Source organism: Electrophorus electricus, chromosome 3 (assembly GCF_041902795.1).
Source record: "Electrophorus electricus isolate QZ-2024a chromosome 3, ASM4190279v1, whole genome shotgun sequence".
In the NCBI taxonomy this organism is placed as follows: domain Eukaryota; kingdom Metazoa; phylum Chordata; class Actinopteri; order Gymnotiformes; family Gymnotidae; genus Electrophorus; species Electrophorus electricus.
In genome coordinates this window covers 31,530,684-31,550,153 of record NC_137499.1, presented here as the reverse complement: position 1 = coordinate 31,550,153, position 19,470 = coordinate 31,530,684, and the positions used below count along the sequence as shown (strand labels likewise).

General features: G+C 42.1%; 2 protein-coding genes across 4 annotated transcripts in view; both read left to right on the top strand.

Moving 5' to 3' along the window:
• smurf2 (SMAD specific E3 ubiquitin protein ligase 2) overlaps positions 1-11,745 on the top strand; it is a 39,602-nt gene extending 27,857 nt beyond the window's left edge. Inside the window, exons 10-20 of one of the 2 annotated variants that reach the window (XM_027006550.3) lie at positions 48-206; positions 404-448; positions 2,570-2,768; positions 4,130-4,233; positions 4,617-4,731; positions 5,003-5,181; positions 8,129-8,266; positions 8,409-8,529; positions 8,829-9,030; positions 9,621-9,696; positions 9,868-11,745. In XM_027006550.3, the coding sequence (XP_026862351.1) occupies positions 48-206; positions 404-448; positions 2,570-2,768; positions 4,130-4,233; positions 4,617-4,731; positions 5,003-5,181; positions 8,129-8,266; positions 8,409-8,529; positions 8,829-9,030; positions 9,621-9,696; positions 9,868-9,967 (1,438 nt within the window). In that variant the 3' untranslated portion in view covers positions 9,968-11,745. Of the gene's footprint in view, positions 1-47; positions 207-403; positions 449-2,566; positions 2,769-4,129; positions 4,234-4,616; positions 4,732-5,002; positions 5,182-8,128; positions 8,267-8,408; positions 8,530-8,828; positions 9,031-9,620; positions 9,697-9,867 lie in introns of both variants that reach the window. The other variant, XM_027006549.3, reaches the window with a different exon arrangement.
• A 1,858-nt stretch (positions 11,746-13,603) lies between these two features.
• On the top strand, positions 13,604-19,426 carry ddx5 (DEAD (Asp-Glu-Ala-Asp) box helicase 5). 2 transcript variants are annotated; one of them, XM_027006621.3, is made up of 13 exons: positions 13,604-13,764; positions 14,522-14,693; positions 14,822-14,918; positions 15,010-15,143; positions 15,219-15,284; positions 15,383-15,524; positions 15,601-15,761; positions 16,241-16,413; positions 16,674-16,784; positions 16,875-16,936; positions 17,021-17,080; positions 18,119-18,353; positions 18,572-18,773. In XM_027006621.3, exons 1-13 carry the CDS (start codon positions 13,724-13,726, stop codon positions 18,603-18,605), a joined length of 1,488 nt encoding a protein of 495 aa, XP_026862422.1. In that variant the 5' UTR covers positions 13,604-13,723; the 3' UTR covers positions 18,606-18,773. The 2 variants fall into 2 exon arrangements, with proteins under 2 accessions (XP_026862422.1, XP_026862421.1); XM_027006620.3 differs by having other exon boundaries at positions 13,605-13,764; positions 18,119-18,340; positions 18,572-19,426.
• The last annotated feature ends 44 nt before the right edge of the window (positions 19,427-19,470 follow it).

Here is a 19,470-nt window from a genome sequence, read left to right as displayed (position 1 = left end):
TCCCCCCCTCCTCCCTCATTCCATACCCCCTGTCTCTGTCTTTGTAGGGATCTGAGTAATGTCAACTGTGAGGAGCTGGGTCCTCTGCCCCCTGGTTGGGAGATTCGAAATACAGCTACGGGCCGTGTCTACTTCGTGGACCACAACAACCGGACCACACAGTTCACGGACCCTCGCCTTTCTGCCAACCTGCATCTCGTCCTCAAGTGAGTACTATCCTACTCATCCTAGTCCAGGCAACATCTAAAATGTCCCAAAAAGGGTTTGCTGTCAAGATACCTCAGACCTTCAGCTTGATGTTTACATATATAATATACATCTAGATGTGTAGCTACCTGTCACAAAGAGCCAGTCATAGGATTGCATTATTATTCATATTCATATTCTGCACTTTCCCCATCAGTCCCAGTCCTAATGGTTCCCGTGGTGCTAGTGAGGCTTTAAACAGGTAAGACACTTGTCTACAGTGTGTGGTAGGTAAATATGGCTTTTTAGGGGTGGATTGCACTGTTTGAGTGGTTAATTGTTTAACTTACTGATTGTCTAACGTATAAAAAGCTGAATTGGGGGAGGTTAGAGAACAGGTGGGGAAATAGTCGGTGTGATGCATGGAGGTGGATCTGGACTGGTTTCCATATGACCCTTTTCTGCCTCCTTAAAAGCTCCTCTGCTGTGTGTGTGTGTGTGTGTGTGTGTGTGTGTGTGTGTGTGTGTGTGTGTGTGTGTGTGTGTGTGTGTGTGTGTGTGTGTGTGTGTGTATATGTGTGTGTGTGTGTGTGTGTGTGTGTGTGTGTGTGTGTGTATGTATATATGTGTGTGTGTGTGTGTGTGTGTGTGTGTGTGTGTGTACTCGCATGCCCATACGTACATGTGTCTTTGCATGCTGTAGGTCAGAGGAATGCAGTGATGGAGATCAGGTTTCTCTTTTCTTTTTCTGACAGATCAAAGAACATGTTAGGCACTACTTTCCCTTTTCATACATTTCCCCTCCTAATCACAGGAAAATCGTCTAAACTGCTGACACCCACTAGGTGTTGATGCTGGAGCGGAAGCAGGCACACGGGCTAGCACTTATGTGCATGATTTGCTCACTCCATGTTCCTTTCCTTTAAGTCAAATCAAAAAGATCATATACATAATTTGTAACATTATAAATGTTTTGCTATTTGAGTTTATCTTTGTATGCCTCACATAGTATTTTATTAACCAGAGAGCAACTAGAAAACACATTTTGGAAGGAGCAGCCACATTAGGGCTTTGACTCTTTTTCTGCCCACTTAGAGTGAAATTGTCTTTATTATTTTATGAGTGAGATTTTAACCACATTCAGACTCCATTTTGTGAAATTGTTAGCTACTTTTCCATTCAAGTGTCCATTATGATCGTCCTTCTGGCCGTCTAAAAGCTCTCCAGCCGGACAGTCCAAGCTGTGGACGGACTCTGGTAAAAACATCAGAGTGACGTGGTAGACACACGGGTAGATGTCTGTCTCCTCTCAGCTGGGAGGAGCTCCTTGACCTCTCTAACTCTCTTCTGCCTGCCAGCATGACCCAACTAGGACCTTTCCACAGCAGCCCTTTTTCCAGTCTCCTATAGTATACCCCTCTGGTAAAATGCTGGACTAAGAGCACTGTGCACCTCTGTGCACATGTACCTATGTGTGTCTTAGTCTTCTGACTTCTTAGTCATGTTTGTGCATACTCAGCATAGCTGCAGGATTCTCCGGTGCATGCCCGCCCTCCTGCTCTGAGCCAGGTTTGTGAGTGCTGCAGGAGTCCAGAGTAGTTTGGGGCGAGCTCCTCCTGGAGTACCTCGTCCAGGCTGGCCCTGCCTTCCACTCGTGCACCATCCCTCTGCATCCTCACCTCCCTCCCTTTCATCCTTCTCTGGCTGCAGTCCCTGCCGTCTCCGCATTGTCCCCCTCCCTTCTCTCTCTCGCACCTCTTTTTTCCTCTTTTTTTGTCGTTCCTCCTGCTTCTCAGGCTCGCACACTGTCTCTCATGCCATTCCTCCCTCTCCCTTGGCCCCAGCAACCTACCCACCCCTATGTGGTGTGTAGTCTGTAGTTGTAGAGTGGGTCCATGTGTGCGTGTGTGTGTGCGTGTTTGTGCACGCATGTCAGGATGTAACTGCTCTGCTCCCCTCTGCTCAGCAGGGCGAGGCTGTGCAGACACCACAGCCGCTCAGGAATGCTGGCAGCCTGAGAGGGAGAGACCACGCTGCATACCACTTCATACACACTCACACTCACACACACACATAAACACAGAGCCATTCCACATACTCTTATACTCATATCCCACTGTCCCACCTAGGCAGATGCCAGCTGAATGACAAATAAAAGAGTGTATGTGTAAAATGTGTAGAGTGTGTGTGCATGCATGCGTGCGTGCGTGTGTGTATAACCTCTTCTTCTCTGTATGTATGTGATGATCCAAAACTGTTTATAGTGTGTGTGGTTACATGACCTCAGAGATGCTGAGTTGTTTATTAATGTTATTAATATTGCACATATGGATGTGTAAGTGTGCTCTATCAAGCCTCTCTTGTCCTCCCTATCTGTGAGAAGTCGCGCAGGCCAGCTGAAAGACCAGGCCCAGTCGGTGCTCTCCCCAGGCAATCTCCCTGAGGATGCAGAGTGCCTGACCGTGCCCAAGTATAAGCGCGACCTAGTGCAGAAGCTGAAGATCCTCCGGCAGGAGCTGTCCCAGCAGCAACCGCAGGCTGGCCACTGCCGCATCGAGGTTTCCCGCGAAGAGATCTTTGAGGTGAGTCGAATCAAAACTCTCCTACCAGAACCCTGGACTTTTGTTCTTGAGTCAGTGAATCAGGACCAGATCTTTAGAAACACTGCACACGTGCATAATTAGATTTCACTGATACAATAAGGAGTGAGCCAGTTGAAATGTCCTTTACTGGATGCTGTATCACTCTCCCCTGGCTTTCTGTCCCCTCATGCCAAAACCAATGAGTTGTATGAAGCCTTTCTTTCCCACCTTTCTCCTAAGGTAGTAGGTGGGGGTCTATTTTAACCATTTTGTCTGAGAGCTGTGTGTGCCTATTAATGCTCCTAGGAAATATTGGTGTCATATGAGCTAATTTCCCAACTGCAGTAAGGTCTTAAGACTTAAGACAGCTTATTTGCTTTTTCCGTGTGCGTTTCATGCCATTAGGACCTTTTTTGGGGGGTAGAAGGTTCACTTGCCTAATGGAAATGTACCTAATTTGCATTCTTTGTTGTGAGTATGTACCCTAATTGCGCAGAGCCTGGCTACTGGGTATTTGGGAGCTTTGGGTGCGTGTTCTCACACACCTTCCACTCATCTCCCCAGTTTGTAGATACTCTGCTTGTGCTCACACTCATCTGTTCATGGGTGTTTACGGGAGTGATGTCTCTGATGGTCTGATTCTATGGATTTATCAACATTTCATCTTAATTTTCTCATTAAGAAGTAAATGACACCATGCAGTGTTTTGAGGAAAAAATTTGCATTCAAGAGAAATGTACTGAGTTGCCTTACTTCACAGTGTTTGTGGTAGAAATTGGGGGTTATGATGTCTTGTTGGTTATCCAAACTTGCAATAAAGATATATGAAGGTTTTTGATGACCCTAGGATGAGGCCAAATCTGTAAATTTGCAAAAGAAATGTTATAAGCCAACCTTTACTTAATAATAACATATAACCAAAGGGCAACATCTTCATAAAGGTAATCAAGTAATAACTTTCCGTGAAGTGTTTTTTGAGAGCTTTAAACTCTTTGGACCCCTTGTTCCTATCCCTGCAATTGCAAACCATTCTGACTCTGCAGTTTATCTAGAATAGTTGATGTTTCATTGAAACAACCTGAATGTCTTTTTACTTCTCAAACAAAATTATGGAAAACAATTATTTTTTTTTTTATTAGTGGAATTTATGCCTCATTTTTTAGTAATCCCATGTGATTCACTCAGGGATTGGCAGTAGCAAAGTGGTAGATCTTCTTTTTTATCCAGGTGATATTGTATCACCTGCAGTTTGAGATTGTTTGTTTCTCAGAGAGTATTTTGACATATTTTGCTTTTAATTGTATCGCTCTGCTGCTGATCTCTGAGAGTGCTCTTTCTGTTTCGGTCCTGTCCTTCCTAAGGAGTCCTACAGGCAGGTAATGAAAATGAGGCCAAAAGATCTCTGGAAGAGACTGATGGTGAAATTCAGAGGAGAGGAAGGCCTGGACTATGGAGGAGTCGCCAGGTACAACCTTGACTGTACTGACAATGTTCTTTTTTATTGTTGTTTTTGTATTGTGGAATAATACGTCTTAAGTTAAATTGTTGTTCTAGAATCATGTCTTGTCTGTTATCATGTTCATTATGATTTGAAAGACAAGAGACTGCTTATTCTGAGTCATTTGAGCCACCTGTTCCTTCTGAATACAGTTCCCCTAGTGGTGACAGATGGATATTGAACTATGTACAGCTTGAGGCTGTGGTGCTGGCAGAATCTGAATTGCCACTTGAACTTCTGAGCATCTGCTATACTTTGAGGAACTTATATGAGATTGACTCTTTCCATGGTGACCAGGTTTAAGAGTGGTTCAAGATTTAATGCCCATTTTGGTGTTTGTGTGTTTGTAGGGAGTGGTTATACCTCCTGTCACATGAGATGTTGAACCCATACTACGGACTTTTCCAGTACTCACGTGATGACATCTACACTCTACAGATCAATCCGGATTCTGCTGTCAACCCGGTATATACTTCTGTTGAACACAGCCCAATATGAGCTATTCTGTCTGGGATATTTTCAGATATGTGAGAAACCATTTCACATTCTCCCTTCAGTTAATAATTGCAGAATGTAGGAGTGCCATGGTAACGGCTCACAAGTGTTAACTTTGGCTTTCCATGGCAAATGCATTAATCTAGAATCTCTGAACTGCACCAATTAAACCGTAGTTGCATGTGCGCTGCTGGTGCAGCATGCATGCTGGCTGCTAACTGTGGAACTGCTCTTCTTTCAGGAACACCTGTCCTATTTCCACTTTGTGGGCCGCATCATGGGCATGGCTGTGTTCCATGGCCACTACATCGACGGAGGCTTCACGTTGCCCTTCTACAAGCAGCTGCTTGGCAAACCCATCACCCTGGATGACATGGAGTCTGTGGACCCTGACCTTCACAACAGCCTGGTCTGGATCCTGTGAGTGTTCCTGAATTCTTTCCTAAACCATGCACCAAAGTTATGCTCAAGTTGTTGTTAAAAGGTTTGCCATATGGGCTCTGGTTTGTTGACATAGACCCCCACAGTTCTTTCTGACAAACAATTTATTTATTTATTTATTTATTTATTTGCTTTTTGTTTGTTTGTTTTTTTGCATTTTTGCATTTTTGTAATTGAACATACAGTCAAGACCTAATGTTTTGAGACTAGCACAAATTCTGGTTGTCACAAAGTTTGCTGCTTCAGTTTTTATGGTGGCAATTTGAATTAACTCTAGATTGTAAAGACTGATCAGATGAATAGCAATTAATTGGTTGCTTTAAAAGGGTGGTGGTGCTTGAAGTTTTCTTCTGTTAAACATCTTTACTGCCAAGGAAACACAAGCAGTCATCATTGCATTGCATCAAAAGGTCTTCACAGGTAAGGACATTTGCTGCTTATCAGAGAGCACATAAATCAACCATTTATCAGAGAGCACATAAATCAACCATCATCAAGAAGTCCAAGTGGACAGGTTCAACTGCAGTGAAGAAGGCTTCAGGGTGCCCAAGAAAGTTAAGAAAGCACCAGGATTGTCTCCTAAAGAGAATGCAGCTACTGGATCGGGTCACCACCAGTGCAGAACTTGCTCAGGAATGGCAGAAGGCAGGTGTGAGTGCATCTGCACTCACAGTGAGGCAAAGGCTTTTGGAGAATGACTTGGTGTCAAGAAGGGCAGCAAAGAAGCCACTTCTCGCCAAGAAAAACATCAAGGGATTATAGGGATTGGACTGCAGATGACTTGGGTAAAGTTATTTTTTCTGATGAAGCCCCCTTCAGAATATTTGGGACATCTGGACAAATGATTGTCCGGAGAAGAAAAGGTGAGCGCTGCCATGAGTCTTGCCGCCAGTGAGGCATTCAGAGATCATTCATGTGTGGGGTTGCTTCTCATCAAAGGGAGTGGGTTTGCTCAAAATTTTGCCTAAGAACACCACCATGAATAAGGAATGCTATCAACACATCCTCCAAGAGCAACGATCCAGGAGCAATTTGGTGATAAACAATGCTTTTTCCAACATGACAGAGCACCATGTCACAAGGCAAAAGTGATAACCAAGTGGCTCGGTGAACAAAACATTCAAATTTTGGGTCCATGGCCAGGAAACTCCCCAGATCTCAATCCCATTGAGAACCTGTGGTCAGTCCTCAAAAAGAGGGTGGACAAACAAAAACACAGAAACTGTGATAAACTCCAAGCACTGATTAGGCAAGAATGGGTTGCCATCAGTCAAGGTTTTGCCCAGAAGCTGATATACAGCATGCTAAGGCGAATTGCAGATGTCTTAAAAAAGAAGAGTCAACACTGTAAATATTAAGGCTTTCCTTAAACTGGATGCATTTGTCAATAAAAGGTAAAAAAAAAAAAAAACAACACAAAAAAAAAAATTTATGAAATGCTTATAATTGTACTTCACTATACCATTATAAACATCTGACAAAAGTATCTAAAAAAAAAAGAGGCAGTAAACTTTGTGACAACCAAAATTTGGGTCCGTCTCAAAACATTTGGCCACGACCATAGATTACATGCCCCATCCACATTAGTCCTGGTATAATGTATTACATGGGCATATGCAGAGTTGCCGGTTTAGGTACACTTTCACACCAAGTGTATATTCCCAAAACTGTACACTTGTGTGAATGTCTTGAATTTACCTAATTAGCTTGCATGATGGGTGGCAATAGGCATGTTGGATCTAGCATCTCCCTAACAGCTAGATCAATGAAGCCATCAAAAATGTGTATGTATACGCTATGAAGAGTGAGTTTGATTATGGACAAATCCAGAGTCGTAATCATTTGAACAGTTCAAGGTCATATAGCCAACACGTAGAGTCTGGGAATACATGGCTAACCAAAAGGAAACAAAACACACGATAACAAACAGGGGCTAGGAATCACAACGGCAACTAGAACAAACGTAGGCTATGTGCATGACATCAGATACCACAAACAAGGCGTAGATTAACAATGACCAGCCACAAAACTGCACAAACACAGCCATTAACTACATGGTCTAATGAGCACTAAACAAGACACAGGTGCAACTCATGAGGGGCGGAGACAACGAAACTAATGAACGAACCACAACAAGGAAGTAAAACAAGAGACAAAACAAAGTCAAGAGACAGGGAAACCATGGAGACAGTGACGCTAGGAGGGTCACCAATCATGACAATATGTTGTCAACTATACTGATTGAGCCATCATGTGTTGTCAGCAGACATGCTTTAGGCCCCTAGATACATCAAGAAGCCTGAATGGTACAGATAATCTGAATACCATTGGTGACAAAGTTTAACCCATCATCACTACAGTGTATACACACTTACGTAGACACTTCTGCCATGATGTTGCGATATTATACAAGTGACTTATCGGTACCAGGAACAAGACAGTGGGTCTGTCATTGTCAAGCATCTTTGGAGTGAAGTGGAAAGGGCTGTTTACAAAATCATATCATTTGCCGCCACTGAGTAATGCAGTAATTTCTGCATGGTACAGCATTGCTACATAACACAAGCAGCATCTTGTAATGTCCATGCCCAGGTCAATTCAAGCAATTCTGAAGGCCAAAGAAGGAAAAACACAAAATAGGTGTACCTAATACATTGGTAAGTCAGTGTATGTGTATACTTTTGAGAGACGTTTAGCATACTGGGGACTGAAAGAGTTTTTTCAAAGTACAGATAGTGAAGTTGCTTTGCTTTAGTGGAATGAACCGTTTATCCCATGTTTGCTTATTGACATTTTCTCTGGTGCCAGGCATGATGCCTACAGCATTAGAAATATTACATCACAGAATAGTACTCAATATAGTACTGACAGAATGGAAACATTGTGTATTCTGCCTTTTTTCCCATTTTTCTTTTTCAATCTGTAGTGACAATGACATCACGGGGGTGCTTGACCACACGTTCTGTGTGGAGCACAATGCATATGGCGAGATCATTCAGCATGAGCTCAAACCCAATGGCAAGAGCATCCCCGTCACCCAGGACACCAAGAAGGAGTACGTCAGGTATGGTTGAACTGTGCAACTGTGCCTCCATGTGTGCAGAGCCACAGCTCTGCTTTCCGCCCTTTAACCGCACGCCCTGGGGGGTGCACCCCAGCCCCGACATTTGTGCTGTGCTAACAATACGCCTCTGACCCTGACCCAGGCTCTATGTGAACTGGCGCTTCCTGAGGGGCATCGAGGCTCAGTTCCTGGCCCTGCAGAAAGGCTTTAATGAGGTTATACCACAGCACCTCCTCAAGGCCTTCGACGAGAAAGAGCTTGAGGTACCAGCAAGCATTATTACTTCGTTGAACCATTTTCTTATGACTGCTAATTTGATAACCATTATAGCATTCAAGTACAAGACTTTTTTAATGTCTCTAATGTCTTTTTTAATGTATGTATTGGTTAGTGAATTATTGGGGTGGGGGGTGTCAGGACTGGCCATTCCTGATTTTCAGTCTTTAACATTTAAGAATTTGTTTGGTGTAGCGTTAAGTATAAATTTTAGTGTATCAGGCTTTTAGATGTAGCCCTTATTGCACAAAGTCTCCGCCCCAACCCCCTGTCTCCCCTCTCCCAGCTGATCGTGTGTGGCCTGGGAAAGATTGACGTGAATGACTGGAAGGCTAATACACGGCTCAAGCACTGCACGCCCGACAGCAACATTGTAAAGTGGTTCTGGCGGGCTGTCGAGTCGTTTGACGAGGAGCGGCGAGCCCGACTGCTGCAGTTTGTCACTGGTTCTTCCAGGGTGCCACTGCAGGGCTTCAAAGCCCTGCAAGGTGAGTTACAGAGCAGGGGAGTGAACATGTGGATCTCTTACTCAGCAGATGGTTGTTTGGGAAAGGAACACATGCATACACAAGCAACATGGATTGTTAATTATTGTTATTATCATAATATAATATTATTAGTTAATTATTATATTTTTTCAATACCAGCTCTGCTACTTGGTAGCAATAGAAGGTTCTTCCGTTTACTGAAATTGTCACATTTTTGGTATTTTGTCAATATTGTTAAAATATTCTGCTATTATGCTAATTAAAAAAATAAATGCACTAAAATTGAGTTAAAAACAATTCTGGTGTGCTGTCACCTGCTTCCAGCATGGATTTCACAAATCAGCATGTTACCCAACACAAACTCCATCGTACATTTATGGTGTCCCAGTATTGTTTTGCAGGGAGACTGCAGCAATAAGCTATTTAGTTCTGCCATGACAGTTATAGGAATTATTCAAATTTGAAAACAATTGGTTTGTCACTAGATTTTATACTGCCAACTCATACCTAGTATGAATGTTATCTAGGTGTCAGTTGGCTTACTGGGCTTCTGCGTTTTTTCACTGTGTGTGTCTGTGTGTGGTGTGAAGGAGCTGCAGGACCCCGTCTCTTCACGATCCATCAGATTGATGCCAGTACGGACAACCTGCCTAAAGCCCACACATGGTGAGTAGAATGCTTCAGACCAACTAACCCTCTAAGTTCATCAATGAACAAAGCTACAATCAGGATAAGTGGCAGACCTGTCTCTTTGGAACTTAATATGCTTGTCTCTTATTGCTTAGAATGGAGACATTGGTAACTGTTTTCAGTGGCTCTGATTCTGTTCCCCCACAGTTTCAACCGCATTGACATTCCTCCATATGAGCACTATGACAAGCTCTATGACAAACTACTGACAGCCATTGAAGAGACATGTGGCTTTGCCGTGGAGTGACTGCCAACCACTGGAGGGTGTCCGAGGGGAGGACAGGCCATTCTGCACAAAGAGTAGACCTGTCACTCGACCAAGGAGTGTGGCTTATGGCCCAGAAGCCCTGCTCCTTTTATCAGAAGAGGTCAAAATGGGGAATTGGGTGATAAGGGAGGATGTAACATCTTGCAGCACTCTATGCCTAATTCATGTACATGGGTTTTTTTTTTCCTGCATCTCTGCATATTTTTTAAGAGAAGAATTGACTTTGTTTTTCAGCTGCTAGTAAACTTTTTACCTTTTTGGAACATACATAATGGCTCTTCCTCTTCTGTTTTAGCATTAAGGAAAAAAAGATACAGACAGTATTTTATGTAGCGTCTGTACCAACTGACTGAGGAAAAGGATGACGGTGGTAAGGTGCCCACAGAGCATTGCTGCATAAGCTAAGAGAGGAGCACTACTGCTCTTATTGATGAGGCAAGTGGAAGATGCCCGTGGCAAGAAAGGACCAAAGACACAATTGTGTCAGTCTGCCATGTGGTACAGGAAGCCCTCGTAGGAGCATCTAATCTTCTGATGTAGGGCAGGCTCTAGAACGTCAGTATCTTGTTGCACGGTGGACATTTGGGGCCCAGATGTGCAGTGGCAAGCTACAAGGGCACGGTGATAAAGGCACTCAGTAAGGATGCTAGCACAAGTGCCCTACTAGCTGCTATTAAGCCCCAAGACACCATCCCAACTGCCTGTGCTCCATTCAGTAAGACCAGTCTTATCAGCATTCTGATGTATAAGCTTCTTCAAAATGAGTGGATGGATGGATGGACGGATGGATGGATTGGTGGGTAAGTGGATAGATGGATGAGTGAATGATTAAATAGGTAGTCAACGGTTATTTTTATATGATGGGGGGTTAAATGGAAATGAAAAGATCAACAAAATTATATAGATATATAATTTATTACCCTTATTCCAGAAACATTTGTCATTGTTTCCAGAGCAAAAAAATTAAGTAGAAAGTGTACATTGCTTTACCATGGATGAGTTACAGATTAGTTTAATGGATAATCATGAAAGAAAAGTGGAAAAAAAATGAATGTTTAAAAACATATTTTTGGTGCCATTACAATTTTAAAAAAATTATTTGACTTCATCAAGCATGAGTCTTCTAATGCCTAAACAAATGTGTATGTATGCAGATGCCACAGGAGTGTAGTGAACGGTGATAAGTTGGTAGATAGATTCCATTTCTTGCCCTTTAGTCATGGAACATTTCATACAACCTGTGTTTTGAGAGTCCCACTCAAAAACCAAAAACATTAGGGTTTAAAAGAATAATGAGTACTAACACTAATGTTGCTCACATTTACCACTGGGAAACCAAAGGGGTTAGAATTTAACATAATTAAATCTTACATTTGGGGGGAGGGCGTTTCTTCTCCTGTATCTGATCCTCCCACTTAGGTTTCCTACTTTTGGGCTGAGAGTAGAAAGATATTATTCCTGTGGGATGGATAATGAATTGATGCAGTTTCAAAGTCATACAAACAAAAATAGAACATGTTTTGATTGTTGCCTGGCAGCTTAAGAACCATGCTATGACATACTCAAGCTGTTTGCCAGTGCCATTATGCCCTTTAGCAGGGTACCCAGCACTAAGGTGAGCTGTTGTTATAGTTGTTTTTGGTTTAAAACTAAAAACTTCAACATTATCAATGATACCTGAATGTCTTGAAAGCATTTCCTTTTTACCATTTGTGTATTTTTTTAACGTGTAGCTCCAATTGTAGTGCCACACGGTAGTTCCAGGGTTGTAGGATTCCCCAGCAAACTATTTTATTCTTATATTATGGGTTGAATTTTTTATCTCGATCTACTCTAACAAAAATATCCCTCATATTTATTTTACTTTATAAGCTCATATAGATGGTTGAATGTTTGAAATGCTACTTGTCTATAGCAATCCTCTATGACCATGGACTGTTGTTACAATTTGCAAATGCTGAAGATGAATTACATTTTGTGTTATTACTTTTTTATAGTGTGGCAAAAGAGAAAAGAAAAGCCTCTGGGCAAACTGATTAAAATATCCTGAAAAGGTGCTTTGTACAGTAATAAAATATCCTTATACGGTTGGCTTAGTGGATCACAGAATCTGTCATATATCTTTAAGTTAAATAGAAAATTATAAAAGAACACATTGGGGAAAACACATTTTGCACACATGCAGACTGTAATTGCTGTAAATAATAGGCAAAATCTATTTACCAAACTCTTTATGAACAGACTGCTTTTTTTTTAATGTCCTTTAGTTACTCAAGTCCAGTGTACACATACAGACTTTCTTCTTGTATTTTTTTCTTTCTTTCACTTTGTCACTCCTTTGTTGTTCAGCTGCCTCCGAGATGTTGGATTCTATGTTATGTTGGCATGTTAAACTTGAGAGGCATCTCGGGTTTATTTGAGCATTCTAGCAGGACTATATCTCATAGTTGACAGGCGCACTTTGTTTAAAGTAACACAATGTAATACATCATTTTTGTAAGAGTATTTTATTTTTGTGTGTAATTAGTTATGATTAAAATGGCCTTTGGCTGCCCGTATCTCTCTGTACACAAATTGCTGTCTGTAAGTCTCTGTGCTTGTGGAGCTTTTACATAAGTGTTTCGATATTACTCATTCCAAAAATGTCAAAGTCCTAACCTTTACTAAATCAAGGTAACCAGAAGTTTTAATGTTTTAAAAAATGTCAGCATTGCTTAACTTTGCAAATTTGAGATACACACTGCACATTGATATTAGGCTCTATCTCTGCATAACTTGTTCTTTTTCCTGAAACAACCTTTTGTAATTCTCTTGAAAGCAACTAACCCTGATATCATTTAGCAAGCTAAGATTTTTAAAAAATGGCCTCTGTTAGAATAAAAAAGGACTTGTTTTTTGTATCGAAAGGTGAAGGGGTGTGTGAAAAGCCTCCTGTTAACAAGACAGGTGCTAAACTTGAGGATGTGCTGGGTAAGAGCTGGTTAGAATATGACCATTTGTCACAAGGCAGGAGAGGTGTTTGATTCTTATTTGTTTATGGAATGTTCATTGCCTAAGGTGACGTGCCCTAACATATAACCAGCAAAATGGTCAGAGGTAATGTTCTGACTTTTTTCCAGCAATATATAAAAACTTAGTGAATTAAAAGATTTGAACCAGTTTAGTAGATGCTGATCAAATATTTGAGGTCCTGCAGTTGAAAATAGATCATAATGACTCCTAATAAAGAGGAACTATCATGCGTGAAAAGACATCAGTAGAGTACTGATCACCAAGGTAAACTAATAATAAAGCATAAAAGGTAAGAGATTGCTGGAGATATTAAAGAAATTGTAACAAAAATTCTAAAAGCTAAAAACCTGCACGAAACAATCCACTTATTTTTAAGGCTATCGGATGCATCCATTATTAGTACAGCTGAACGAAATGTAGTGTAATCTAAATACAGTCTCATCAGGAACGACATACAGCATAGAGCTTAGTTCAAAGGTCTTTCCATGGTTGGATAACTATTTGGACAGGTTTCTATGGATACCAGGAAGTCTACAGCGCTTAAGAGTGACGTGTATTCCTGAACGTCGTTTCCTGGTACTATAAAACTCCAGTTAAGTCACGCCATTGCCGGCATTTAGAGCGCCATCACTGCCGGCGGAAAAGTCGTGGGGGCGATTTGTCGTCACGTTAACCGTTTAATTTTATTTATTTGTCTTTAGTTTATAAGGCTTGTTAGCAGAAATGCCTGGATATTCCGATAGAGATCGTAGCCGAGACAGAAGGTAAGGTTTTCTATTTTTTTTAAGGTAACAAGCTCGCTAGCGTTAGCTGAGAAAATCTGTTAGCTTACTAGCTAACTCGCTAGCGTTTAATGGTAGAATTTTAATTAATCCGTTTAATTTGCGATGTCATTACACTAAAGAAGTGTCAAAATGGCATAATTGTATTGTCATTAAGGTAAGTGGTAGCAGTTAACTAAGGTAGGTTAGCTAGCTTCAAAGCGACTAATGAGCTAGCTAACTTGGATATTTTTTTTAATATATAGTGAAAAATTGGAACTAGCTAGCTAGTATAATGTCGTTAAAGGTCGACATTATGATGTTTTTGTTCATTTAGACCATTAGTTAAGTTTTTGAACTGCTCGTGGTGCTCCTTATTTCTATAGACATGGTATGAGTAGAATTCTAAGTGAGGCCTCGATTCGCCATGTGGCAGATGCCTTGCTGATGCTGGTACAAAATGCCGGCCGGTTTTTCTTTGTTTCCCTGCCGGTAAGAAATAAAATGGCAGCGGCTTAGAATATGACGCAGAAACAGTAGCTAGCTAGCTTATTACATGTCACTGGTGTTGGTCTTGGGTTCGTGGTGTATTTGTCTAATTTATTTCTCAATTTTCCAAGCGAACTTTACATGTATTATACAACATTTATAGCGGCTCGTTAAACTGCGTGTTTAACGCGTATAGCTAGCTATCGTAGCTATAAGCTGTTTGTGAATGCTAGCTAGCAAACTGGAGCAGCTAAACACATTTTTCCCCCAGTTATAGCAGCGGGCCGCCACGTTTTGGAGGAAGTCGGGGTGGACCACCACAGGGGAAGAAGTACGGAAATCCAGGCGAGAGACTGCGCAAAAAACACTGGAACCTTGATGAGCTCCCCAAGTTCGAGAAGAACTTCTACAAAGAGCACCCCGATGTGGCTCGAAGGTCATTGGTACGTAAACGCAAACCGTTTTAAGCATCACGTGCTTTAAAATTGTGTTAAAATACGGTTTAGGCGCACTTTGTGGCACTGTATGACCCTCCGGCACTTGAACATGGACGTTTTGCTTTTCGTTGCAGCAAGAAGTTGAACAGTACAGGAGAAGCAAAGAGATAACAGTGAAAGGAAGGGATTGCCCTACACCCACAATTGGATTTCATGAGGCCAGCTTTCCATGTGGGTTTAAGTGCAGTACATCAATAAATAGAAGTGTTCCAAACATTCCCACTGGTGTGCTGAGATGGATTATTACATTACTGTGTTGCAGCTTATGTAATGGAGGTGATCAATAAACAGAACTGGACTGAGCCAACTCCTATACAAGCTCAGGGATGGCCACTGGCATTAAGTGGCAAAGATATGGTTGGCATTGCCCAGACAGGATCTGGGAAAACTCTCTCGGTAAGAACACTTTAATATATTCAGTATATCTTCTGGATGGTCTGTGTTGAGTTTAACTGGAACTTTTCTCTTCAGTATTTGCTTCCAGCTATTGTGCACATAAACCACCAACCATTCCTGGAGCGTGGAGATGGACCTATTGTAAGTGATCCACCTTGGCAGAGAACTTTGTTCATTGTCTTTTAGCTTGCAATTTGTCTTTCAATTGCTGCTGTACTAATCTAGGATCTGCTCCACAGTGCCTGGTGTTGGCTCCTACTCGTGAATTGGCACAACAAGTCCAGCAGGTGGCAGCAGAGTATGGCAGGGCTTCCCGCCTCAAATCCACCTGCATCTATGGAGGAGCACCCAAAGGACCACAGATCCGGGACTTGGAGAGGGGTATGTAGCGTCTTGTTTTCTTTAACTTCCTGCAAGTTTCTCAATCTTTTGACTTAACTTATGTTGCTTCTCCCAGGGGTTGAGATTTGCATTGCCACTCCAGGCAGACTTATAGACTTCCTGGAAGCTGGAAAGACAAATCTGCGCAGATGCACATATCTAGTGCTGGATGAGGCTGACAGAATGCTCGATATGGGCTTTGAGCCCCAAATCCGTAAAATTGTCGACCAAATCAGGGTATGACTCCCCTTTTTGAAATTTGAACTTTGAAGTTGTGTGCATACAGAATGCATTATTAAGTGAAATTGATGGATGAAGTAGGCAAATTCAACACTTTATTTAAAACCATGGAATTTCATAAATCCGTCTGATCTTAATTTTACAGGACTCACTTAAATGTACTTTTAATAAATGGAAAGTTAGTATAAAGTGTCATTTGTTTTAAAGTATTGGCTTAAGTAAGAAAGCTGCTGGATAATGTCAGGTCTGACTTGCACATTTGCTTGGCTAATAAAATGTGGAAGTTTGTTAGCCACTTAAAATCAATGCTGGATTTGGTCCTTCATTCAGTGTATTGGTTAAGACTCACTGTTATGGTGGTGAGTCCAGATTTCTTGAATCTAGAGACATGTAGTCTCAATTTGTGCTATTCAGTCCATTTTGGCACCTGTATGAAATTAGGGGGGGAGTTTAAGGCTTATGCATTCTCTCATCAGCCTGACAGACAGACACTGATGTGGAGTGCCACTTGGCCCAAAGAGGTGCGTCAACTGGCTGAGGACTTCTTGAAAGATTATGTCCAGATTAACGTGGGTGCATTGCAACTCAGTGCTAACCATAACATCCTGCAAATTGTGGATGTTTGCAGCGATGGGGAGAAAGAGGACAAGTAAGTGCCAAGTTGGTTTTACTTTTTTCTTCCCCCCCCCCCCCCCCACTTTCTAGGTGGAAATTGGCGGGCATAGCTTTTAAACTTCTTGTGGGAGGAAACTCTGTGGTGCTTTTCTTAAAGGAATGAAATGACACCTGACTGACTAATCTAGTACAGGATGAGTTGTCAGTCTGTATTTGTACCAAATGTTGGTATGCCTGTGCTTAACTGAAGTTTTTGGTGATCTCCTGCATTGGAACGTGCTCTTCCTGTCGCAGGCTGTTGCGTCTGCTAGAGGAGATCATGAGCGAGAAGGAGAACAAGACCATAATTTTTGTCGAGACCAAAAGGAGGTGTGATGACCTCACCAGAAGGATGCGTAGGGATGGGTAAGCTTTGGTTACACAGCACACTGAACATTTGAGTCTATAGATGGTATATGGGGATGGGTCTGTATATTTACAACTCCTGTATTGTAGGTGGCCTGCAATGGGTATACATGGAGACAAAAGCCAGCAGGAGAGAGACTGGGTCCTCAATGGTATGTGTTCTGCACGACGGTTTTAGTTTTATTGCTTGTGTAATGTTGGGGGTGTAGAGTGTAACAATGTACTCTTGTTCCCAGAATTCAAGTTTGGCAAAGCACCCATTCTCATTGCTACTGATGTTGCCTCAAGAGGTCTAGGTAAGGATTAGTTTACCTTCTGTTCCTATTTCAAATACATGAGTAATGCATTGTAAGTGAATTCTTTTCCACTGTCATCTTTGGTGTGTATTTTTAAACTGCTTTATTTAACTGATGTCCCTCTTCAAGTCCTCCCCATCACCTAAAGGTGCAGTCTTGGAGGCAGGGCCTTGGCATGACGCGTCCAGGGTCTCCGGAGGGGTCTGGAGCTCCAATGCTGGAGTTCTGCCTTTTCTGCCAGCCAAACAAATTGCGTACAGAGGTGCTAGGAGGTTTTGCATGTCTGTGGTGCACTGGCCGTCCACTGAGGAGCGCGGCATCATGGGATAGCCTCTGTGTCTCCTGCTTGTAACTGCTCTTAAACTACCTCAGCTGCTTCATATATAGGAAGTCTAATCCAGGGTTATTAAATGCTGCTGTTGCAGCATATTGTAATTGCAGAAAGGCTTTGAGGTCTGTCTTGGTACATTAGGCCTCTTTCATAGTATTTGGCTTTGAGTGAGAGCAGTTTAGTCCTTTGGACACACCTCTGTACTGAATGCGATTCTTAGGCTGGCTGATGGTGCCCTCCTTTTCTGGTTTATGTCATGTCGAGTCCTGCCAAAGAGAGACGTTTTGTCAAGTGACCACTTGATTGTTGGAAAGACTTTGCCTTGGTGGTAGATCAAATCTGACCATACACTTTTTGAGGACTGACCAATGATTTGGTCTGAGGATGCAATACTTACACCTCAGGTCTTCAGAAGTCTGTGGGGTAGTCCTTACATTTGTGTGCAACAAGGCAAAATGTTGCCTGTTTTTTGGGAAACACCTGGATGTCACTTAAACCTTAAGTTATTAAAATGGCCTAGACAATGATCTTTAACTCTTAAACTGAAATTTATTGGACACTTGTTTTGATGACCTTATTCCTTTTAGTATAGTAAGTTCTAACCATCCTATTGGCTACTGTTTTTAACGTGCCTCTTTGCTGCTGTGGTGGCGTGTATTGCTGCACCTTCCGTTTTCCGCCACGCCGCATTGCCATCACTTTTACAGATGTTGAGGACGTCAAATTTGTTATTAACTACGACTACCCCAACAACTCTGAGGATTACATCCACCGCATTGGGCGCACGGCACGCAGCCAGAAAACTGGGACAGCCTACACCTTCTTCACGCCCAACAACATGAAGCAGGCCCACGACCTTGTCTCTGTCCTCCGCGAGGCCAACCAGGCCATCAATCCCAAGCTCATCCAGATGGCGGAAGACAGAGGAGGTAAATCCAATTGGTGAGATACAGGAACTGTGGTGCATCTGCAGCCACTTTTTTTTTTTTTTTTTTTTTCTTCTCCCCTTTTTTATTGACTTTCCTACAAGTCTGAAGGTTTTTCCTCTGACGTGTTTGGTTTTTGTTTCTTTTCTATAGTGTGACCTGCCTTGTTGCTTTACTTCCTCTTGATTCTTACACTACACCTCTGGAGTTAACTTGGACTTCATGTTCCTTTAGGTCGTTCAAGGGGCGGTCGAGGTGGAGGGTTTAGAGATGATCGCCGGGATCACTTCTCTGGAGGCAGACGGGATTTCAATGGCTACGGTCAGGACAACCGTGGAAGTGACCGAAGTTATGAAAGTGGACCAAACAAGGTCTTTGGCAACAAGACCCAAAATGGGGGCACGTATGGCAGCGCAGCTAGCAATTACAATGGCAACAGCAATAATGGCTTTAATGGGGCTTACAGCAATGGACAAGCCAACTTTGGAAACCAGGCTGGTGGCTTTGGAAACCAGGCTTTCCAGAACCCGCAGTTTGGTGCCAACCAAGGGACCATTCAAAATGGTATGACCCACAACCCACAGTTCCCCTTCAATCCCCAGCAACAGCCACCCCAGCCCATGGTGCCCTTCTCTATGCCTCCCCCTGCCTTCCCCTAGTTAACTGGCGCAAACGGCCGCTACGCACAGTAACTTATTGCTTTTATGTCCTGTGTAATGCTATACATTCTTATTTCAGGACTGTAACCCCTTTCTTTACAAGCAGGAGTTAAAGTTCCATCTTCCACCTTTAGAGTCCCAAAGTCTGCAATGCAGCGGTAGTGATGGTGCACTTTTTGTGGATTTTTTTTTTTTTTTTTTTTTTTATATATATATATATATATATATATATATATATATATATATATATATATATATATATATGTGTAAACTTGCAAGTTATTACATTACATTAGTCTTGTGTGGGTTTTTTTTTTTTTTTTAATATACTTTTTGTATTTGTTACACATACACATTAAGGACTTACATCTGTAAAGTTTCGAGTTCTCCATGGGCATTGCATGGTCCTTAAATAAAAACCCAAAAAGACTCCTGTCATGCATGGACTCTGGTTTATGTAAACTCATGTCTTTG